The 25,447-nt window shown below is 36.9% G+C and overlaps 1 protein-coding gene across 3 annotated transcripts in view; it reads right to left on the bottom strand.

The window, feature by feature from the left end:
- Positions 1-25,447, bottom strand: part of FAM189A1 (family with sequence similarity 189 member A1) — a 147,404-nt gene that overhangs the window by 82,303 nt on the left and 39,654 nt on the right. For all 3 annotated transcript variants that reach the window (XM_037395483.1, XM_037395485.1, XM_037395484.1), the window contains exon 2: positions 8,188-8,244. In XM_037395483.1, the coding sequence (XP_037251380.1) occupies positions 8,188-8,244 (57 nt within the window). The remainder of the gene's footprint in view (positions 1-8,187; positions 8,245-25,447) is intronic.

Below are 25,447 nucleotides of genomic sequence, written 5' to 3'. Positions count from 1 at the left end.
CAAAACACCTCAAAAGCCTCAGTTTTAAGGCACAAACATCTATCAGGAGGAAACCTCATCATATCTGAAAGACTACTTTCTAGCCACCCAAAGTTACCTCCTGTCTAGAAGAAACTCCATTTGTGATCCATGCATAGCATCAGAAAAGGCCTCAGAAGGCCATCAGAAAAAGCCCCAAATGGCATCCAGAGGTAGCACTTTAACCTGGGAATGAAATTGAGCTTAACAAATAGCACTACTAGAGTTTTGCAGAAAACATTTATCACACTGTGTTAATGCCTAGTGAATAAAATACTGTATGCTATTAATTTCCACAGACTGCTCACAAATGTCAAAATTTAAGCTGGATTGTGCAAGTGTGGTTGATGAGAACTTCTATTTTCTGAATAACCGCACAAACATCGCTAGGGCACATTCCTGCATATGCATGCACATCTAAAATTACATACATCCTAGACAAGAGTTTTTGAAACCTACTTTCTGAGAAGTGCCCCAGTAAAATCTAATCAAATGAATCTTCACAGAAAACCAAACCCACAAAAACCAGCACAAGTTGCTAAATACAGCATATCTGTATGAAATATTCATAATTTTTACCTAGCTATGTTATTCATCAAGATAAGTTATGTAACAAAACCCTAAGAAATCCCCATTCATTTTTCATACAGTTGGTTATTTCTTCAAGTATTTGGAAATGAAAATTTTCACATAGAGCATAAAAATACCCAAATGAAAAAGCAAGAGTGAACATTGCAGTTGTCCTGCAACTACTGAAGCTTTAACTGCGGCCAGGAGCTGAGGAAAGAAAAAAATTAGAAAGATATACAACCAACCTTTGTCGGAATGGCTCAATCAGGATGCAGCTAAGGATGCCTAAAGCAGAATGGTTCAGTTGCTGTTCTGTTCCTATTCTCTCCTATTCCTCTTCAGCTGCTCTTTTCACTAGTTTCCAATCCAAGAACAGCATCCAGTAAATGAAAAATGCCCTCCTTGAAGCGTGTGAACACTTACCAATCCAAATTTGACAGGAAAAAAAAAAAAAAAGAAGAAAAAAAAAAGAGAGAGATCCACAGTTTGCATTTCACATAGGGTGCTGGAACATAGCCACACCAATGGCAAGTACTTGTATGTTCACAAAATCTCCTGCAGACACTGGCAGTTACTGAGACTAGGGTAAGAAAGTGAGGAAAGACTGAATAGGAATGAAAGCATGATAGCTGTTAGCTTATTGAAAAGGACCCAGAACTGTTTTTTAAAATAAGAAAAGAGAGAATTTACTACCAATAAATAAATACATTTTTTAATAAATCATTCAGGTTTAACTACTATGTGAATCTGCTGCTAACAAACAGAAGCAGCTTTGACAGAAACAGAAATACATTTTAAATCTGCTTTCAAATTGATGTAACCCAGAATATAGTTATTAATAAATACATTAACCTCATTTTTTAGATACAGTCTCACAGACATTTGGTATAACCACAGTCACGCTGCAGTAGTACGCAGAGACAGCTGATCTGCTTTGGTTACCAGGGCAGCATAGCCACGTTAGCGCTTTATACAAGTAGCCCTCAGTGAAGGGGAGAAAAGGAAGTGAAGCGACAAAACTATGTCCCAACTATAGGAAAATAGTATTTACAGCTCACGCTTTCTTCACTGAAGTCACTCAAACCTAAGACACAAATCTATTTTAAGTCAGGATTAGTTAGTTATGGTGCTTATGGCACAGTATTTAAAAGTCACGCTGAAAAATTAAAGATTCCATGGTGTGATTTCTTATTGCCATGCTTTTGGTTCACTCCTCTCTGCTCATCTATGTGCTCCTGTTCTCAACAGCATTTGACCAGTCTTCCTTGCGTTGCCAGACTCACATTTAAATTCCTCCTGCCTTGTCCTAGTCCCCTGCTTTTCTCTTCCCCTTGACTTAGCATGCAGCTCCTCTGAAACTGAGTATTTTCCTTCCATGCTCCTAGAAAAGAGGTCAAATAAAAACACTCTGCTCTCAGTTTCAAAGTCGGGGTTCACACTCCAGTCCAAACCAGCTCTGAGCAAAGTTTACAGCTTTGTATTAGAAGAGCGACTTCGTGAACCAGCACTGGATTTGCTTTGCAAGTAGAATCCATTATAGCTTTCTAAGGTTCTTTTTGAAAACAAGCAATACTCAGCATTCAGCCATATCCTAGTTTATCAGAAACTTTGCAGAACTCTGGTATGTAAGATGTAGTTGTTTTTATCCAGTATTTTGTTAACCTTTAAACTAACGCTTCAGCCTCAAAGACAACTGTTTGTCTAATAGCGGGTTCCTAACAAACATCTTGATCAATGAATTCAAAGAATACACATGCTGAAACAATACTGCAGAGTGATCAAGGAATGTGCTAAAATAGTGATATTCTGCATCTCACCCCAACATCACAGAAGCATCTAAGCCAACAATGACATACAAAGTGATGATGCCTTTAGACTCTGCCATTCTCACAAGGTGTGCATGTTTTTTTACTTGTTTCTCTCTTACAGTCTTGACCCATTTATGCTAACATTGTCTCTCCATTAAGAAGACTATTTACTCCAGCTACCAAAATCAAATCTCTGCTTGGGGGTGGGGGAGGAAAGACTTTTCTTTTTTAATTCAAAAACTTCAACCAGATTTCACCTGAAAGGAAGCTGTAAATTCTTTTACCATAGTTTAAAAATACATGTCTCATCACTTAACCTGAGGTCCTAGAGTAGCTTAAGTATCACGGTGAGGAGCATGTCAATACCCCACATCATTGAGAAGACTATGCGAAACTTAGTTCACATGTTCCTTCTATACATTTTATGTATAATCTGTTTCCTGGAGTTTGGTTGTTTCTGCTATACTCAACAATGGTACCTGGTGGTAGGAGATAATGAGGAAAGATTTGGACCAGTTTTACATATCCAAGCATCTTGTGGGGCAAGCATATATGTGGATGTATTTATTTAAAATTATTAGTAATTTTTTCGTTAAAACAGCTATAGATCTTTTACTGAAAAAAGAAACCAATTGAAGTCTGATAATCAAATAGTTCAAGTTTTTCACAGGACTTCTAGAAAGAAAATCTTTTGCAACAAAATACCAAGCTGACCCAAGACAAATATTTTCTAACAATGTCAGTTCAGTACTTGACTGATTCTTACCACAGGTACAGTCTGAGACCTTGCACAGCAGCTCATCTGTGTGCCTGATGTGCGGGGTGAACTGCTGCTATTTAGGATGACTTCTCTGTGAGGGAGAGGGAGAGGGAGAGGGAGAGGGAGAGGGAGAGGGAGAGGGAGAGGGAGAGGGAGAGGGAGAGGGAGAGGGAGAGGGAGAGGGAGAGGGAGAGGGAGAGGGAGAGGGAGAGGGAGAGGGAGAGGGAGAGGGAGAGGGAGAGGGAGAGGGAGAGGGAGAGGGAGAGGGAGAGGCACAACGTAATGGTTCATTTGAAGGGATTGAAACAGAGTGCTTCCTTCCATTTTAAGCCAGAAGAAAGAAAATCAGAAAATATCCTAAAAAAAAAAAAAAAAAAAGGTACAGACCAGATTTTTGAGTCTTTATACCCAGACTAATTACTAAAGGTATATGCACAGATCTGCATGTTCACTGATACATGGAACTGTATCTGGAATGAAGATTCCATCGAAAATACTTTTAAATAGCTATTCTGCGTAATCAAGATTGCTTATTAATAAGTAGTATTGTGTTGTGTTCACTGACATTCATGACATAAAAAAACCCAAAACATCACACCACACTTCTGTTCCTTGGAAAAAATATTAAATCTATCAGTTTATTGTAAAAGCTTTCAGTTAGAAATGTTTTTCTAACTAAAAAAAGTATTTCTCTGGGATCACCCAAATGCCAGATGGCAACAGAGAAGCTTTCTACACAGTTCAGAGGCTGAATTAATCTCCTTAGCACAAATAGATTTGCAGTTACCATAGACTGTAACAGAAAAATAATCTCACTGCACAGTTTAGTTTTGTACAAGGCAATTCAACCTCACAAGCTACACAAGCTCTCCCCCAGTTTTCAGAGACTTCCATAAACCATGAGGAAACAAATTCCTATTTTAACACAGCATTTTAACCTTAAGCAGTGGTACTGATGTAGCCAGCACTTAATTTCCAAATAAGAGACTCCTGAAAGATTTCCCCAAAGCACTACAAATTCTTTTGAGATTTCATAATTAAAAATAGAAAACATTTAATGAGGAGCCATCTGAAATATATGGAAAATACTGTTCACAATTAATGAGTAAAGCAATTTAAAGAGCTCCTTTGACCAAGTGTCTCCTCTGGTAAATGTAAATACAGGTTTGATAACCTGTGTATGTATAGACACAGCATTTTGACAACATAAGGAACTGATGGCTAGGTAGTGACCAATAAAATCAGATGAACTAAAAAAACCTGGTGAATCCTTTAGATAATTAAGCTATGCAGACACTTAAGCATGAAACCTTCTATGTGTAACTGAAGTTCTGCACATTAATATCACAGTAAAATTTCTTTAGTATGCCCACATTTTTAAATCTTTTACTGAACACATAATACAAAACACCAGTCCGGCTAATGTCTTGTAAATACAACTATTCTCAGTTTCAACTTTGGTTCCAGGGTGTTACACCATGCAACCACTCACTCATTCCTATACCAATACCACATAATACATTTCTAATAAGATACAGTCACAAGTTAATAGTTGATTAACTATCTGTGTTTATTAGTTCTTTGACATCCTTTTTTTGCCTGCAGAAAATAATAGACTTGCAAAGAAAAGACACTGCATTGGTGAAAAAAATTTTGCATGAATACAGCAGCAAGCAAACCAGAATCAGTAGTATAAGGGGTTGACTCTGGCCAGCAGCTATGCACCACAGAGCTGCCCACTCACTCCCCCCTTGCAGCAGGACAGGAATTGAATCAGAAGAGCAAATGTGAAAAAACTTGTGAGTTGAGATAAAGATATTTAATAAGCAAAGGAAAGAGGAAGGAAAAAAACCAAAGGAAGTGATGCAGAGTGGGAAAAAGAGAAAGCCTTGACACTGTGCAAGTACTGCTCGGTAACAGCCAAAACACTGGTGTGTTATTATTCCTGTTGCAGCCACAAATCAAAAATATGCAGGAAACTGGCACCTTAAAACATTATCAGTTTCACCAGTTTTCAGAACATTACAGATGGTGTATGGTTTAATTTTATAAGCTTTATTCATGGCTTCAAATGATAAAGTTATCTTTCTTTTTGTTACCACTCTCTGCAATGACAGATTTTGTAACGCACTGCAACAGACACACGTATATTGCAATCTATCTTATAGTTGTTTATAATAGTATAAATTAGGTTAAAAGGTAATCATTAACTGTATGTATCTTGCATACGTATTGTATAAACTGATCACAAGAAATACGAGTCATCAGCATTTTGATGGTACTTTGTGCTATGAGGTTGTAAAGTTATACAGTATTAAATCCTTAATCAGAACAGTCATCCTGCACACATGGGTTCCAACTGCTAATAGGCGTTTACAATTCAACAAGGAAAACCAGACATTGTGTAGCCACTGCAGAACTATTAGCACTGGCTATTGCACAAATAATCACACACAGAGGCAAAAACCATCATCCCTGTCCCCTGTTCCGCCAACGGATTATTACACTACCACCAAGTGTCAATACAGAAAATCCAAAGAAAAACAATCAGTGTCTAACTCACGAGCACTAAGCGTACTCTTGGAAATCAGTAATTTCCTAGAGCAGAATTTAGGAAGGTGAGCCGTTCTGAGAGTACTGATACTACCATTTGCTACTACTTCCCTTTTACATTTATTTCCTTGAATGATACTGACCACAACTGCCTATTTCCATTTGAGTGAATAAATTGATATCTGAAAGCCTTGCTGAAATTACAATATGCAAGGATTCAGGAATTAAGGAAGCCAAGTTTCAATACGCCTGAATAACATTTCTGCTGCATGAATATTGTTTATTCCAATGATGTTAGCAGCAATTACAGTTGCTTTTGAGCAACTATTTTGAGAAGTGTTAGGTTTAGTTAGATTTCACAGTTGTACAACTACTCAATTCAGAGGAATTATTTTTGTTTTAATGGTTTGTCATATGTGAGCAGTAAAGTGTAACACAAATGAAAATGAAATGAGATTTGGGTATCAAACTTGCACTTCCATGATTCTTCCACTATCAGGAAGAACTTTTGCTTCTGAAGTATTTCCAATAGGTAGTACTATTACAATTCTATTTAGTTTTATTCAATCGAAGAGGCAGCATCCCCAGGTACAAGGTAGAGAATTATTAACAAAGCCTACAAGGTAGAATAAAAACAGGTATATCAGCTATTTGTCATTACACTGAGCAGATACTGAGTCCAATCTTTACCCAGAGATACACATTCTTACTCTAAACAACACTGAAAATCTGCAAAACCTCCAATACGAACTGCGGTACTGACAGGCTAACGGAGGAAACAGCACTTCGGGCCATGCTCCCTTTTGGTAACACCAGGAAAAAAAGTTTTCTGCTCCTCTTTCTGTTCCTGCCCAGCAAATGCTAACCAGAGAAAACAAATGACGGCTCCCATGCTGTCTGTGTGTTCGCAGAATGTTCTACATTCATTGTTTTTAAAAAAATTAAATGGAAAAGTCTGAGAAATTCCGAGTATTTTTACTTGATCACTGCCTATTCATGACATATGAGTCTTTTGGTATGTTCTAATGTAAAAGCTCTCCCTGCTCACCAATGGTAAGTAAAAATTTGTCTGGTTTTGTATTTCAGTCCAGAAACCTGCCTCTACCTTTCTCATGGGCACTCATTTTCACTAATTTGCTTCGCTTTGACCTCATTTTGGGCACATTTATCTTGCCATCAGGCAGCTTTCTACATCATATAGAGTTCATCTGTTGGTAAAAACAGCAACTAGTAAAGCAATTCAAGCTCCACCTGTCCTTTCTATAATAACAATGAAACCTGAATTACAGAAAGGGAAAGAAAAACAAAAATAGATGAGAAGCTCTAACACTACTGCTTTAGATCATAATACTGAAAGACATACCTGAAGTTCTAATTAGGCTTATTCTTATTAATACAGGTCTTTCCATTTCATACCTTCCATTGTATTCTTTTTTCTTGGGACTTTAGTATTAACTATGTTACAAATGTTACATATATTACTATGTTAAATATGCACACTTTTCCAAAGGCAATATTTGCCTGCTAATACAGCCTTATTGACACAGTTATCTCACCTTTTTAATTAAAAAGACTGATTTGAATCCAATATTGCTTTGTGTTAACAGGTTAATTCAAACTCTATTAGCATGCATATACAAAGCATAAATTACTTTTCATTATTACATGAATCTCACAACAGAATACATAATGTAGCTGAAAATTATTTTGCAAAGAGGAACAGCTACTGATTTGGAATATGCTTTTATACCATCCAGATAATTGGTTAAAAAGATTTCTCTCTGGTGTAATTTTAGGCAAGTTAAGTTAAATGCAAAGATAAATGCAGACCAACAGTCTGTTTGTCTAGAACAACAGTGACAGACTAAGCCCTTTTCTAAGTTCAGTATAGCTATTTAAAATATATTAATAAACAAATTATTGAGATTTACAACATATTTCATGGATATCTGTTAATCCAAGCCATACTGCAGTATTGAGTGTATCCTACTAGGCAACAATGCTCACTCTTCTCCACCATTTTTAAATTTCACACACTCAACTACAATATGATTGTTGCTTTTCTTTAAGCATACACATTTATCAAAATGTTTACGATTCATTAGTTCTTGCATTTAAATTACTAAACCATGCGCTATCACTTTTAAAAAGAGACAGAACAGTAACAATGCCAGGAAAGGGCCAGTATTTATCTGCATCCTTCTACACATAATGAATATTATGGCTCTCCAAGGCTCAAGTATAAATAGAATAAAAATATTCGTCACACATATTAGTTTATGTAATACAACCTCAAAGTCCCAAAACTTTTGTACTGTTTATAACTATTAGGGTACATAACAACACTGGAAAATCATCCCCAGAGACTATTGGGCTACTACATAAAGACAAAACCACTGCGAATTGCTGCCACAGAGTCCCTTAGTCACTTTATATCTAAAGTCTGTATAAGAAGATTAAAGCCACACTGCCACTCACCACAAGTGAAAGGGGCCTCTTCCATGAAACAACACCAATCAATCCTGACAACAGTACCTGTAATAAAGAGAGAAAAGTCACCACAGACACATGAAATTTATACCAGTTTCATACAAAAAATACAGTAAGTATTAAGATGAAGCTTAATACACAGTCATGATGTGTATTTCCAGAGTGCTGGAAACCAGCTGCTAGGAAGATAATGTCTTCATTTTATTCTCAATAAAAAACCCACCAAAACAGAAGTACTACTAGTTTGTTTTTAAAAGAATTTTCAATCCAGCTGCCAGATCTAATTAGTTCCAATCGGATCACAATAGGTCTTCAAAAATCTTCTCTCCTAGTCCCAAATGTTATCAGCACTAAAGAAGAATAAATGCTTAGGGTAAATTTTCTTCTGCTGTCTTCACATCATCAAAAAGTAGCTTACAAATACGGCAATAAAGGGAAGGCAATCACAAAGTAAGCCAGAGTATCCAGTTAAATTAACAAGCCTGGGGTTTTTTGTTTTGTTCCACCCACCTAAACCACCACACTACTTGATCTTATCTTTGAAAAAGCCCACATACATTCATTTAAACCTGGTATTTAGCATACAGATATGTTACCCCCTCCACTACAAGCCAAAAGGAAGCAGGATTCAGACCTTGATACACCTAAGGTGATCTCAGGTACTTCAAAATAACATGCAAGTTACAGCTGAGACACCATCACCTTTACATACGGTTAAAAACAGAGAAACTGAAGCAATTGGGTGAGGGACATTGACCCTGGGGTGGAAAAAATATGTGGGGAGGAACCTTTCCATTAGAACATTTAATTAAAACAAATTAGCAAATCAGAATGCAAATAAAATGCAGAGAAAAGTATGCATGATGTATTTATTTCATGAGTCTGCAGCGTTATTTCTCCACCTTAGCTTGTGTGAAGAATTTGTCTAACAGTAACTCCTATATACTGAACTAGCCTGATACAGTCATTATGAAATCCTCCTGTGCCTGCTTAGACAAAGCTCTAATATTATTATTGCTCTCTACAGACCTTTGGTATTGAAAAGGGAGGAAGCCCAGAAGCTAATGAATACCATTTTCCATGAAATTATATTCAAGGTTGGTTTAAATTCAAATACCAGAAAGTCACCATTCCCACTATATCATGCTTTACTAGCAATCTTTTAGCTATAATAATAATAATAGAGCATAATAATTGCAAATACATCTATATCTAGCCACTACAAAGCAATGTACACTGTACTGGGAATCAGGTTGGAAAGAGCCTGTCTACTGATGCTTAGTGTGAATGTGGAAGAGCAAGCTGTTGGTCCTATGGAAAAGGTGGATTGTGGAGTGTCCAGTTTAAGCTTTCACTATGTCTAGTCTGTGGGCATTCATACTGTGAGCATGTTTCAAACATATTTCACAACTTGATACTATCCACAGCCACTGCAGTTAGTGAAAATATCATTCAGGAAAACAGCATGCTGGAAAATGTACCTTTTCATATTTTCTTTAGCAGCTATGCCATTTAAAAAAAAAAAAAAAAAAAAACACAACCAAAAACTCAGGCGGGGTTTCATAGTAAAACCTCAACATTAATTTTTAAAACCAAGTACAAATGCAACAGCTGAGAAGGCATAAAAGCACAGAAAAAGTGAACCAAAATCAGGATATGGATACCAAAAACTGTGCAGATAATCCCTACATGAAAATTGTGCACAGTTTGTATTCTGCAGCATTTCCTACAGCATAAAAGCCACACACCAGCTACATACTTCTGAATATTGGCCAAGCCAGGCAAAAGCTGAGAAATACATTTTTGCAGTTAATTAAATTTGCTCACACAGCTATGTTAGCTTATTATTGCTGTATGATAACTGTCTCTGGGCTGATAGTCCTGTAACGTGAAACTGCACCCAAGAAGGTAAAATGACAGGGTTAGCTAGCTTATCTGCAGGCTAGACAGCAACATGCTCTCAATTATATAAACGGGATGACTCAAATTGTGATATTATTAAAGAAAATCCTTTAGGAAAAGTAAGAAATTGCCTTACAAAACAGAGTATGTATTGATAAAAAAAATACTCGTATGTAAGCCAGTGTTTCTCAGTCACCAGGTCATAGATATCTAGTGTGCTGCCTATGAACAGCAAATCCTTACTTTCATTTACTGTGCTATCTCTCCTTCACATGTTAACTCCCCAACTCCTGCCTAACATATTTGTGGCATTGTGCATCGCTGAAGATGCAAGAAGGGTGCTGATCCTTTTTGTTCATCTGAACTACAACTTTGACCTTTACAGAGGCCTTGCAAGATGGAAGAGGTACATGTGGTTTTGTTTGGAAAAGGAGGGCTTGGTGGCCCTCGCCATACTGGCTCACCATGCAAAATGTCAAGCACCGTCACGCCAGCTGATAAACTCTGTGTGCCCTGATCTTAGGCACTACAACTCTGCGTTCTATGTCTTTAACGTAAGAGTTCACCTCAACAATGCTGTAATATAATTTTCCAAACCCCGTTAATGCCCAATATCACTGTGGTTATCAAAAGCTTATGTTACTTTGAGATGTAGCTATTTCCAGTGCCAAGCACTTCCAATACTTTAGACCACAGTACACACAACTACTTAATCAGAAAAATAGCACACAGGGAACATCACATACCAACACTTGTTGGAATACACCAAATGACCCTATCAGAATAGAAATCTAAAGATGACTTCTCTTGGTCTTGCAGAAGGCCAGGAATTTAATTTTAAAAAAAAAACAAAACCAAAACAAATAAAAAAAAGCCCCACACATTCTTAACATTTTGTTTTCTATTCAGTTTTTACTTCTTATAAATACAAGGCCAATACTGAATATAAAGTAAATAGAACCATACTTGGTTTATATACAAAAGTAGGAATTATTTGAAAAGTAGCGTGTAATTTATAGGCCCAAAAGACCTTACAGTAATTCCTCCGAATATTCAGTGCTTACTTACTTCAGGGGAAGCAGTGTGTGAAAACCATACCTGGTTTCACAAGGTTAAGGGCCAAAAAACAGGCATAAGTGAGTTATTTTTACTCCCACAATTAGAACACAGTCATTTCCTAAATACTCTATAGCTCATTGCCATCTCTAGGCCTTATAATGTTTTTCAAAAGTCAATGTCATATGTATTACTGTGTACAGGCTTTTTCTTTCTTAAACGTAAACTGGAGTTTGATGAGTTTAACAACTTGCTTACTTAACTTTGGCAACATGCTTTGACATCAGAGCCTGCATAGCACACTGATCTAGTATCATGGACCTAACTTCTATCTGCTGAATTGCAGTGAACCCCCCACCACATAATAATCAAAATAAATCAAAGCTACTAAAAACATGTTCAAAAACGTAATTTGTCACCTTGCCTAAGCAGAATTCCTACAGATGTGTGTAGCTGCTGACTATAACAACAGTGCTGACTCACGGAGCAAAAACAAACAATACATTGGTGTTGACTTCTGCAGCATTAGAAATGCAGTAACATTAGGTATGAACACTTTCCAACATGCATATGAAAACTCCATTATCATTAATGCAATCTGTGCTCACGCATGAAAAATAAACATTTACTTTAATAGACATATACTGAGGCAGGCCAAAAACAGAAGGTAAAATTACTTTCCAGTAGAGAGATGACACACAAAGAATTTCTTTAAAAAGCCCTCAATGGTGTCTTTTCCAGCATTTTCAACCCTCCATATTCAGGTAAGTCTCTAGAAATCTGGATGACTGAATAGACTATGCAGTCTCTCAATATATCTTAAACTATCTGCTTTTCATGTCTTCATCTCCAAAATGGTTATTGTACATATGTTGTGGTTTAACCCCAGCTGGCAACTAAACGTCACACAGCCGCTCACTCCCTGCCCCCACAACAGGATGGGGCAGAGAATAAGAAGAGTAAAAGTGAGAAAACTCGTGGGTTGAGACAAAGACAGCGTAAAAAGTAACGTATTAGCCACGTGCACAAGCAAAGCAAAGCAAGGCATTCATTCACCTCTTCCCATCAACATGGTGGTCAGCCATGGCCAGGAAAGCCGGGCTCCTTGGGAAGACAAACACCACCACTCCCAATGTCCCCCCCTTCCTCTTCCTTCCCCCAGCTTTATATGCCGAGCGTGACGCCACATGGTGTGGAATATCCCGTGGGTCAGTTGGGGACAGCTGTCCCAGTGGTGTCCCCTCCTGACTGCTTGTGCCCCCCAACCTGCTCGCTGCGGGGTGGGGTGAGAGGCAGAAAGGCCTTGGCTCTGTGTGAGCTCTGCTCAGCAGGAACTGAAACATCCCCGTTACCCACACTGTTGTCAGCACAGGGCCAAAACACAGCCCCATAGCAGCTACTGTGAAGAAAATTAACTCTAACCCAGCCGAAACCAGCACAACACAATATATTTCTCGAATGCTTCCTTTAAACTTCTTTCCTGAATGACATAAAATGTGTATTTACATAAGCACTAATTTAATTAAAACTCCATTTAATATAGTGAAATACTATCAAGGTAAAGACATACATAGATATGTAAAATTACTTACGTTTAAGTATTAATTTGTTCAACAAAACAAATTAACTCTTTTTTTCTCAGTACAACTTGGGATCTTGCAATGCTTTTCTAGTCTAATATAGGGCATATTAGTTACAAGAAACTCCAAGTTTTATTGTCTATTCTTATACCTACTTTCTTGTTCAGGCTGATACACCATATGTCAAGTCATCTGCTCCTTTTCTGCAAATTTATGGGCTCCTCACCTTTTCAGCTTGCAAACGTGAGAAATTCTCCAGTCAATGGATTAAAGTTACCATTAAAATAATCATACGAGTTGTTCACATTAATTGCAGAAACTCCTTCTTAGCCTTCTTCTGAGATACTAAATAATGGAAAGAGTGTCTATCCTTAGTTCCTACATTATCTAAATAAACAGAATCCACAGCATAGCACATCCTATGCTTTTTTTAAAACATTAAGACAAAACTGTGTGTGGTATTGCATTGGGCATAAATAAAAAGATTGGGACAATTACTTACGTTTCTAACAATAGAAATATCCATACACAATTTTTGTAGGCTTATTTAATTAATTCCTTAAAATGAAAGGACAGAAAACTGTTGAGAAGCATGATATGAAAAAAATAACATGATCATATCGAAGAACTTTGGCAACAGTAAATGAAAAACAGAAGAGAAATTTCCGCTATACATTGCATGACTATGATTACCAATAGACTTATAATCGTAAGTATCAGCAAAATTTATATGGCCATACGAGCTAAATTTACGTGTTTACAAATTTGTATGCAACATGCTTTCAAAAACATATGTTGTGAATTTACCTGGATAACCTAGAACCCAAACAGCCTATCTGCACATGTACTCCAGGACCTACCAACGCCATCACTGTCCCCATGGGGATTTCCTTTGCCTACCCTTTCCCTTCCCTCCCTGCCCCCCCACCCCACACACCCCCCTCAAGTCTGCAACTCTCTTGTTCAGTTTACACATATTGCCTCTTGTGCTCCTGGTATTCAGAAGAACATTAAAGGGGGGGGGGGCGGATAATTAAAAATCTTCAACTTTCATCTCAATCTAGATTAAAAAATAGGCTGCAAAAAGATTACTTGTCACACATTCTTAAGAAAGGTTTTTTTGCTGTTCTTTAACAGCAGATTTGTCAAGCTGATACGGAGAATAGTAAGACAAAAGGTAACAAAACAGGTGTCAAAGAAAGGAACACTTTTACAAATGAGGAAAAATGTGTACAGCTGTCAGTCATCTTTAACTATTCTTAATAACAGGAGCTGAGATGCACTGAAGGAACCATATATCACTCCTCTTCCCAATTTCAGGACTTGTAGGTTTCTGGAACACAGGTTTTATTGTGTCCTTTTCTCTCAAGACATTAAGGAGATCCGCTGTCAGTACTGTAATTCTTCAAGCAAGTCCAAGGGTATGTTTACATATTGGTATTGTATTTCATCTGCTGTACTCACAGTGGAATAAACAGAAAACAGTTCATGTTGCTGTGATTTTCTGTATCATTATTTTCTAACATTTTTCTGATGCATGCTAAAACTTTACTATTTTCTGTTTATTGGCTCTGTTACACGAGTACCCTTGCTTAGGAGGTCTTAATGTTAAAATAAAGTTTTGACAAGGATGTTGTATGCAAAATAAAGATCTAGACTTCAGACTCTCATTTTGTTGTCATTCTCCAGACACTTCCGACTGGAACATACCTTTTTAGAGAATATGCATATGAGGAAAGTCTGAAGCAACTTGGTTTTATAGGAGGGAAGACTGATACGGAACATAACAGCAGTTTTGAAAATAAGTAAGATTGTTACAAAAAAGACATTGATGATTTGTTCTTCAAGTACACTAAGGGTGAAATGAGGAAGAACTGATTTACATTTGCACCAGCAAGGTTCAGGTTGGACATTAAGAAAAACTTTCTAATGCTCAAGACATTTTGACATTGGTAGAAGGGGTAGGTTATAGTATTCCCATCACCAGAATTTAACACCGCACTAGACAAACACCCATCGAGGTGGGCCAGGCAGAACCAGGCATAGCGCAAACAGGCAGACGCCCAAGGCAGCTGAAAGGAGAGGGCAGAGCAGTGAGCAGGCTGCCTAATTTACTATACCAAAGGAAATACCAGCGCTTCCAGCACCAGTATCATCTACTGCTTCTGGCAGCAAAGCACTACAGCAACTGTTTCTCTCCAGAAGAGTAATGTCACAAATATCACATACTTTGAGATTACAAAAGTGTGACACATTAGTACCAGATTAGGAAATCTCCTTATAATAATACTCCCTGTAGCATCTGCAACCCATTAGTACAAAATGATGGTAAGTCAAATACAAGCTATAGGAAAAAGAACTGTAACAGCATTTGCTAAAAGGGGGCTAGAAAAATATATCAGCAATATTAATCTCCATTCCAATTCTCGGAAAAATAGTGACGATTCAAATCTCTTGGAGTGAAGGTGGTGGAAATGTATTAACAAGTATCAGGAAAAAAAAAAGAAAAGTATATATTCCTATATGCATACACACACCATGCACACACATGAAAACTGCATGGACAAATACAGAACAATGTCATGATTTTTGGAATGGTCTTTCAAAAAAACTCATTTTAAATGGTGGATGCTGATAAAAATCATACCGTTCCACCACATTCAAAATACTGCAAAAAATTAGTCATAGGCTAAAGAATTTTTAGAACAGTTAATATAGCTATTTATTTGCAAATATGCAAACTGACTCTTCAACGTGCAGCTATCACTAGAATTGATGGACCATTCTCTTATTTAAAGACTACATCACTACAAACACGAAGACCACAAGCACCACCAGACTGCCTAACCACAAGCAGATCTGTACACTGCAAGATAAATAGAAGCAAGTCAACAGTAACCAAAAACAAAACAACTTAAGCACAGTTTTGAGCTATTTTCTAAAAAGACTCAGTATGTTCCAGACTCACAAACACTGCATCATAGCTTAGTCTCTCTCATTTACCCACTGTGAACCTAAAACTAATCTAATTCTAATTGCCATGGAAACAGGAGCAGAGAAACAAAATCCCTTGGTAGCCCACAAGAACAGGACAGTAAAATTACCTATACATTGACACAGCTACCAGAATATATTAACAGTACACAATTTTCATCTCATTTTAAGCCCTAGGGTGAGCTTTTTTTATTTTTGTCTTTGTTTTCCTGTGAAATATGCTCCATAACCATCGGAAATCTGCTTGTTTCACATCTGTAGTTTATTTAATGAAGCAAGCAACAATTATTATAAAATTATAGTACACACACTAAGTATTTTTGTAAAAAAAGGATTACCCCAAAAGGGGATCTTTTCCTTTGAAATGCAGAGAAAAACAAGGGCTGATGGTGCACTTATACATCAGAATAATATATTTTCCAATTGCGAACAAAAATCATACATTCTGTATTTGTTACTCTTCCAAGTGGTTCAAATCTGTTATACTCTACTCCACTACAATATGTAAACTCTAATAAAAGCAATGGACAGTGATTTAGGTAAGATGTTAAGTACAGAGTTGATATGTCAAGAACTCACAATACAGTCTTAATTTTATTCAGTTTTTATTAGGCACATTCACAAAACACTATTGCATTATTTTACACATCCCATAACATAATCCATGAGTATAAGGCACACAGCAATTAGCATGAGTATTTATATAGAAAGCAAACTAAGCAGTTTGCAACCAATCCTCCATGGTGTCAAATTTATTAGATCATTTATAAATAAACTTGACATAAATAGATGGCTGAAGACCTAGCCCAATACATGCTGTTTCATAGATAAAGAGCTTTAACTCAGAATAAGATCTATTGAGATATTGTAAGAGATCACATAAGAAGCTTCTGTGGTAATTTCTGTTTTGGACAATTCTCTAAAATGAGGCTCCTTGAGCAACATTTGCTCAAGTTGCTCTTGAGTAACTTCCTTCCTCTAGAATGGCCTATGAATTAATCAAAAGAATTCTACTACTTTTGAGCAACACTACCAGCAACACTATTTCATATCCACTAGATGAATGTTTCATGATGTTCAAATTTATAGCTAAACCAACTAAATCTGTTAAAAATAATTGACTGAAGAAATTTGCTGCCCATACATACTATGCAACATCTCTACAGTAGCTCAGGTCAACTCTGGATAGCTTATCGATCCTTTGAAGCAGGACGATTTTACTGAGGCAGCAGTCAAAAGGTTAATTAAAATGCAGTGAACCAAAGAAATCAGTGAAATTAGCAGCAGTTTGTCCAACATGATAGATCCATATACTGGTATGGTGCACTGAAGTGGTAATGTTTTCTCATCTGAGTATTTATTTTCTTGCTCTTTATGAGCAGTCCATATGATAAGATAACAAAGACAATTTCTATGAGGGAAAAAAATCTCCAAACCTGAAAGTACACTGATTTTTCTTTCAAAAAATACTGGTACATTTTAAAGTCTTTGTAATTCCATTACAGTTAAATTTCTTCAAGGGCTGAGATTGTGAAAACTTTATCCTAATTCCAGTGATGAAAGAATCCATGATTTTTCCATTACAAAAGCAAAGATATTACCCAGCTATGAGGACTTCACTTCCAAAATGTTCATTTTATGTTTCAGTTGCCAAAAAACAAAAAACAAATTATGGTATCAATCACGTGGCTGTGACAAAGAGAAATATTCTGATAAATTTCTTTAGACACTTCCTAACCTGTTTTCACACCAATCTTGACTTTGTATCATTGATTCCATACAGAATATTATTCTAGAAATATTGTTTTCCAGTAGCATTAGGAAATCACTAATCAGATTTTTGCTGCTGGGCTCTTCCAATAATTATAAGAATGAAGGCTGAGATTGCTTTAGATAAGTGAAATGAGGCAATGGCTCTTTCAATTACTGACACAATTTCTCAAGGGATGAAAGCTGAGGTGCATCGTAAAGTGATCTAAACATCAAGAATAACTTTATTTTCTTTGCCTCAGACTCCAAAGAGCTTCCAAATGCAGATAAAATGCCGTGCTTCTGCGTATCACTGGTACAGAGCAAGCTCCAGTCCTCCAGTTCCGTAGATCGTTCAGAGCTATATTCCCAACTGCAGTGCCACAAGGGCACATGGAGAAAGGTTAATCAAAAAGTAATAAACCTCATACTCTAATGAGCATGATTAGTGATTTGCCCCAGGGCCACACTACCAGATAAGAAGTTAAGGATGCACAGACTGAGGCTAGAGATAGAAAGGGACAGAGCACATATTAAATGGTCATAACAGATACACAGTACCTCCATCCCAGTCCTGGTGAAAGCCATCTACACTACTGCACTTACCGCCTTTCCTAAGACACCCTTCCCAGGCATCTATAACCATGACAGACTGTTAGACACGGTGTCCAAAACAGTACTTAAGAGAGAGAAAGGACAAATGAGTTTGTATAAGCACAGGTTTAATATCAGGATGGAGAGATGCCTTCCAAACAACCTGACAATCCAAGGGCCCTAAAGCTGAAGTTCATGTCTCTGACATCATGTATTTACCTGGTGGTTTTTAAAGTCATTTTTCTCAAAGGGTCCCACTATTCTAGAAAGTATATTCAAGGCTGTTTATTACTCAGCAGAATTAATATATCTGAAGCCTACAGTGCTTCTCTTTTCTGGACTTAAAATTTCTGTTCTTAGAAAAACTATTAGTGTAACTAATACTTAATGAAATTACATATTAAGAATAAGAAATCTTCTCAAACATCTCAACTAACATGCACCTCAAAGGTTAAGCTGTTAAATAAAACACGGTAAGGCAAGAAATGCTTTAAACAGCAGGTAGCAAGGACACTGTAAGTCTCATTCCAAAGACTTTGCTTTAAAATTATCAAGTTTATCTGAAACTTACAGCTTCTTCCCTGACAAATAACAGGAAAATCAATTGCAACTTCATAGGATTTGAAGATACAAATGCACATACTTTTCCCAAAGTCAGGTAAAAGTATTTTCTTTTGTTGTTGTTTAAATATTACCCACCTCCCTGTGTTTTCCTAGCTGAATAGCTAATACAAACCACCAATCACCTCTGACCTTCAGAAGAACTCTTCCCCCATGTCAAAAAAAAATTGATAGAATAATTTCACTTTTGCTGCTCTGGAGCTACAGTGCAGTAACTACCTTGGGACCTAAAGGAATAAATCTCATTTTAGTCATTATGGCTTCTGTTATAAATGGTTACATTTTTAAAGGATGAATTCAAAGCTCACTGTACGTGTCAAATGAACTGTTTTACAGCCTGATACTCATTATTTACTAACAGTGCAGGTGGTAACTCTTCAGCTCTTTACCTTGCTATGCTGCTTAGTGCCTCTCAGCTACCACCTGAACACAGTAATTAAGACTATACACCCATTTATCCATTGGCTTCACTGCTGAGATGCTTCTCATTCATGTTAATTGTTACATTGCCTTTTTTGCGTCTGTGTAAAATGTGTGGATACCTGCTTCAAATTGAACTTCATATATTTTACAAAATATACAACAAATATACAAAAGTACAACAAACTTCTGGGGGTAGTGGAATCTAGTAACTACCGGTATGGATTATAACCAAAAATCAAATGTTTCATAATCCTAGTACAAACATGCACTCTTATACCATTTTAAGACCGTCACTACAGACATACAAGTGAGAGGGGCTTTATTATAACCCTTGCTTTCTAGAGTAGTTGTAGGAAATGCAGTAAAATTACTCTCATCCCCCATTAATTGGTTCAAGATCAAAACCTCCATCTTCTTTCAATTTGGTTTTACCCTAAAACACTCTGAAGATTTCAAGTTGCCTAGCTCCTCCTCTATTTGGCAGTTTCCTTTTCAACTCTATAGAACTCTATACACTGGCTCCCATCTGCACTTTTATTTCATCTTCCTTTTCAAGGAAGCCTCACTGAAAATAGTTTTGCTTTTTTTTTTCCTACTTTCTATTCCTCCCTTCTCTGTAGGTGCATATATACAAATATGTGCATGTAAACCAGAAACACAATGTACTCCATGTATTCCACTGCTACTCCTTCCTTTTCAAAGTATTATAATGAACTGTATATTTCAAACATATAAATGTATTTACATCATAATACGTATAGACATATAATATAGTGATTTTTTATCCATAAACTTTACAAGATAAAGTTATTAACAAAAGCTCTGTATTTAAAGAGCAGCATCATGCATGGCTCTCAAGCACAGGTGGTTCTGTAACTAACATGTTTCTTCCAAACTTACTAATCAATAAGGATGAGAAGGGGCAAATTTAGGTACTCTTTAAATGAGATGTTTATATTTAACAAAGTTTTGTGTGACCGGTCATACTTTGAAGCTTTCAGTTTTTCTGTCTATCCTCCCCATTACTGTCAGGTACATTTTTTCTATGCAAATGTCCTTGTTTTTCCCAAGGTGTTTTTTTTTTTTATTCTTAACTCAGAAATAGCACAGTAATAATAGCATCTTTTTTCCCCTCTTTTTTTTTTTTTAATTAAACTGCAGAATCCACCAGCAATCCAAGTATTCTAAGGTTTTGCTTATTTTTTACAGACAGTACTAGAAAAATATCCAGTGTATTAATCCATACTGTGTTAAGTCAGAATACCTCTTTCACATAGACTACAACAGCCAGTTTCACGTCACCTCACCCATATGAGACGCGCTCAGCACTAATAATATGCAGAAACACATTGGTTTGACTGGGTACACCTACATTATGACTAGAGAATGTTTCTCAACACCTACTCCCTCAAAACCAAATCCTATTTCAACGAGTTTTCTGCTGAGACAAGAGGAGGAAATACCTCCACCCGGCCCTCTCCAGCCTGGATGCCACCAGCAGCCTGTAGCAGCTGTACTAAACTTCACCCAGGTCCCTGCTCAGGATGCTCAGAGACCTGAACTGCTGACACTTAAAACCTGTCAGCAGTAAATTGTATGAATGAAATCATATTGATATACAGTCAAAACAGAATGAACAAATAATGTGATGCATTTAGAATTTAGAGCATTAGCTCTACTCTTAACTGTAATAATCCTCATCAGTTACTGAAGACTTAAAATACATTATTTTAGACATGCAGCATACAAGGCACAAGATGTCTGTGACAACCTGTGAGACTGATTTCTGTAAAAAAACTATTTCTAATTGGTTTGGAAAGAAACAGCAAAGGACTTGGATAAGCAGAAAACTGTGTATCACTCCAACAACACAAACCATCCATGACGTTCTGCAACGCAGCCACAAGAAAATGAGTTTGCAATGACACCCCGTTGTGTGCTGAAAGCCATCAGGCTCACAGAAGAGAAGGCACATTACTAGAACGATCTAGGTAACAGAAAGGAGTTTTTCTCACACCAAGCTCTTTGGCAGCATGCTGACGTGGTCTTACAGCTCAAGATTGCAGAAATACTTTGCAAAAGCACAGTTGTTTTCTAGTGAAATCTGACATGCCACGTCCCCAAAATTCAAACCAAACATTAAGCAAAAATTAAAAAAAAACCAAACAAACAAACAGACAAACTCCTAATTGAAATCTAATTCAGATATAAAGGCTTCTTAAGCTGTCAGCAGGCAATAGATTTGGGGAGCACATGACAACACTCTCTTCAGTGTTGTGTGTTAAACACAACAAATCACGTCACATGGGCGACAGTAGTCCAAACACTGAATAAAGTATAACCTTCCTTCCAAAATCAAAACCCAGAGCCATTTTAAGTGCAAGGGGAGTGGGAATGGGAAGAGGGAATCCTAAAAACATAACAAAGCAAGCAAAATGATGGCTGTTTTCACTCCCTATGAGATTCAAAGGGTTACTGATGCATAACATTAAACTCACTTGAACAGTAACTTGTAATTTATCATAAACAAGGTAAAAATACACAAACTATGAAACATTACGGACAGCAATTCATCTTGTGCAACACTGGTTACAAAGCCAAGCTGAGTCATCAAATTCAAACTTTTTCCATCTTTATTTTTGAAAAAAAGCAAGAATAAAACACCAATCTATATATGAGACCTCATATCACACAGACCAGTTTGCCAGATCTTGTAGTCTGCCTTCTAGTATTATTTAATCTTCTAGAGGTTCATGCTATTTTATGCTTCCAAAAAAGATGACTGAATGAAAAGGATCTTAAGTGCACTCCTGGGCTATCCAAAAAAATGAGCGTAAATTAACTCAAATTTAGATACAAATGCTCAATCTTTCATTAATCTCTCACAGCTTTGCACTGTTATCTGCATGCCAACACATTCTCAAGTTGGTTTTGACACCCTGGCACTCTTGCAACTACTCAGGTTAATGCTGCAAATGGCAATTCAGCCACAACTCACTCTCACTTACTCTACAGAAACACTTTCTCCACTGAAAAATTAAGTCCCAGGAGTCCAAAGGCTTATTCCAACCTGACGCTAAGGGCAGAACTTCTATTAAATATAATGGGCACTTTGTGTCAAGATTAAAAGAAAAAATATATTGTAGTCTTAAAAGAGTAGTTACGCATTTTTACGTTACTGCTAGATTCAAACACTTGATTCTAAAAATTTCTTCCCAGGGGTTACATAGAATCATTCCACATTCAGAAGAAAGTCAGACCTGCAGAGACTGAAGTTCCTTTCTGTGTCATTAATGTGCAAATAAAAGCTACGTTACACAAGATACATCTGTATTGCCACAGATGGACAAAGCAAAAATCCAGAAAAAGTGATTCATATTGCAATGTTAATCATGCTTGCTTAACAAGGATTACAGATTAACTAGCATTATGTATGACCTTTAGTGGTGGATCCATCGCTGTGATCAAAAATTACAGTTCAAATGAATTTCACATAGTACAGCCATTCACATATGGGCACAAGGCTGAGTGGCATTAGATTCTCACTATAATAAAAAACACTTTAATTCAGCTTAGTTAAGCTGTGCAAATAAAGTCTTGTACATCTTATCTACTGATTGCATCTTATTTACAAGGGAAGTGTATTCTTCCAGGGTAAGAAAATTCTTACTGTGTATATGCCATAATCACAACGAAATTTAGAGCGCTCCAACAATTCTGTTGTTTGCCCACCCCTTATAGAAACATTTTGCTCCTTCTGTCTTTAATGAAAGAACATCTGTATCACCGTACTCCTACATTCAGAGAAACTGGGAACAGAATTGATTTAGGTTAGGGCTAGATTAAGATGTCTTCACTTACATATTTTTTTTCAGTCCCCTGTTCTAGTAATGTGACTTGTTGAACTCTCTTGAGAACTCAGTGGCAGAAACTTTAAAAAAACTTCTTAAGTATCTTCTGAGAAATCACAATAACTCCATATAATATTAAATGGATTAAGCTCAAATGTGACCATTTTCCAGCTTCATCACACACTGCCAAATACCTTCATTTTAACAAATTTTGCAGGGTCAGTGGCAAAGAAAACTGCATACACAGTACATCAAACTCTATTATATTTCAAAGACTGGCAGGGCCTCTGGTTTGTTCTGCTTGTCTTTGATTATCCGCAAAAGCTGACAAAGAAGCTTTGAAATTACCATCCCAGCAAGATTCCCACACTCTCAACATTTGTGTTACTGCAGCCTGGCTGACCACAGACTCAACAAAAGAGTAACATACTGACTTTCATAAAAGCAGCTGTGTCTCTACTTTAGTTGTCTGGAAATATTACATTCATTAAGACAGGATAAACTGAAAACAAGACAGGCAGCCTAATACTTGCAAGTGATTTAGGACTATCACATTTTACACACACTGACACACAGCCTAAAAGAAGAATCACTAAGGCTGGAACATAAGTCTCCTGGATTTTCAACACAACACTGAGAATTTTAACTTGTATTTCAAAGTAACTTTGACATTTAGACTCCTTCTAAACTAGATTGTTTTGAAAATTAGCTCTCAAAATGCAAACCAGAATGGGATGGTATTCCAGGAAACATGGTGTCATCTGTCTTTTCTAAAAACATGCTTCATTTTACTAAGGTTAAGGTTGCAATAGAATGGGCTGGCAACTTTGCATGTAATACCTGTTTCTAGAACTATCTTCCCACATTAACTGTCCAGAGTTACCACCTGAGAAGCAAAAGTTTTATTTTTAAGCTGCAGAATGCCGAGAGAGATGGACCTCTTCAAGTGCTGCTCTGGACAGCAGCTTTTCTTTGTCCACATTGATAAAGTTGACATGAAAACAATGACAACGATGTTGTCTTGACATAAAGACTTCAAGTATCAAAAGCGCTTAACAAAGAAAATTGGCTTTTTAGCAGTATCAAACAGACTGAGGGCCACCCTGAAGCTTGCTGATTAACTGAGAAGTGAAATTAATGAGTTGAGCTAATCTCAAAACACCTAGCTGGCAGCTGATGTAAAGACAATCAACTTCAGTACTCAACGCTGTCAAGGAAGATTCTCCCAAGTTATTGCTATTGATTCGTAGGAACATGACAACCTGTGTGTGGTGTTTCAAGGAGTCTATGGTTACAGGGTATATCAGATGCTGGTATCTTCACTAGGAAGATTCTCTACAGAATAATTTGTAACACAAATTATACCCTATCTTGTATCACAGCAAACACAACATGGCAAAAAAAAGATGGCAGAACTGTGGTAATCAATTACAAAATTAGCAGAAAGACATTTTTTGGGTTTTTTTGGATTTGAGGTTTTAGTTGGTTGGGTTGGAGTTTTTTGTTGGGTTTTGGTGTGGGGTTTTTGGGTTTGGTTTTTTTTAAAGGGGTGGAAAAACAAGAAAGCTGGCAGAAAGGACAAGGAGGGGGCAGAAAATAGCATAGCAATAAAAACAATAACTCCGGCAAAAAAAAAAGAAAGAAAAAAAAAGGCATTGAAAAATGAAAGCCACACTAACAGAAACTACAACGTTACACAAATAGTCTGCTATTTCTTTTCCATTGATAGATTCAGGAAATGTGAGACTGCATTCTATTTAGTAAGTTTTGAATCTTTTCTTTAACTTTTTGTCAAAAAATGAAAATCAGTAGCATCCTAGATGCTTTTTAGCAGATGTCCTATGGCTTCCACAGCTTTTATTTCAGAAAGTTTTTCCATATTCAGACAGCCAACAGATCCCAGCTCAAAAGACCTCATACATCTGAGACAGCACATACACGTGAAATCTAGACTAGAAATCTATAGCTGAAGCACTCCTCCTCCCCTCCCACAAACCCTAGCATAAGGTGGTATTAGCCAGTCTCAAACCCAGATGCACAGACATGCACATGGAAGAGCTCTGCACACTGTAGATGTACGTGTGGTGTGTATCCATACCGTTGACATGACTAGATGGCTACAGGTTAGAAATCAATGAGATGCAGCCACATGGTTATAGACCACACAGGCACCAGAAATGAAAATTAAGTCTGTGCAACCAGCACATCCTGTCTTCTCTTTCCTGCCCCATCCTTCATCTACTTGTTGGTTCAGACAGTTCAAAGGAGACATGAATACAAACAACTGGACAAAGAGGAGGGGAAAAATAGAATAAATAAAATATGAAAAATAAAAATAATCCTTTCCTGCAGCACATAAACATTTCATGCTTCCTAGTAATTAATTACCAATGAACAAGGGCAAAAGCACAGAGCTACACCCAAATGCCTATGCATTTTGCACTGTCATAATAACTTAATATAAGCCTGTAAAATTAT

This window comes from Falco rusticolus, chromosome 7, assembly GCF_015220075.1.
Source record: "Falco rusticolus isolate bFalRus1 chromosome 7, bFalRus1.pri, whole genome shotgun sequence".
NCBI lineage: Eukaryota > Metazoa > Chordata > Aves > Falconiformes > Falconidae > Falco > Falco rusticolus.
Note: the sequence above shows the minus strand (reverse complement) of the source record. Positions and strands in the feature narration are given on the sequence as shown.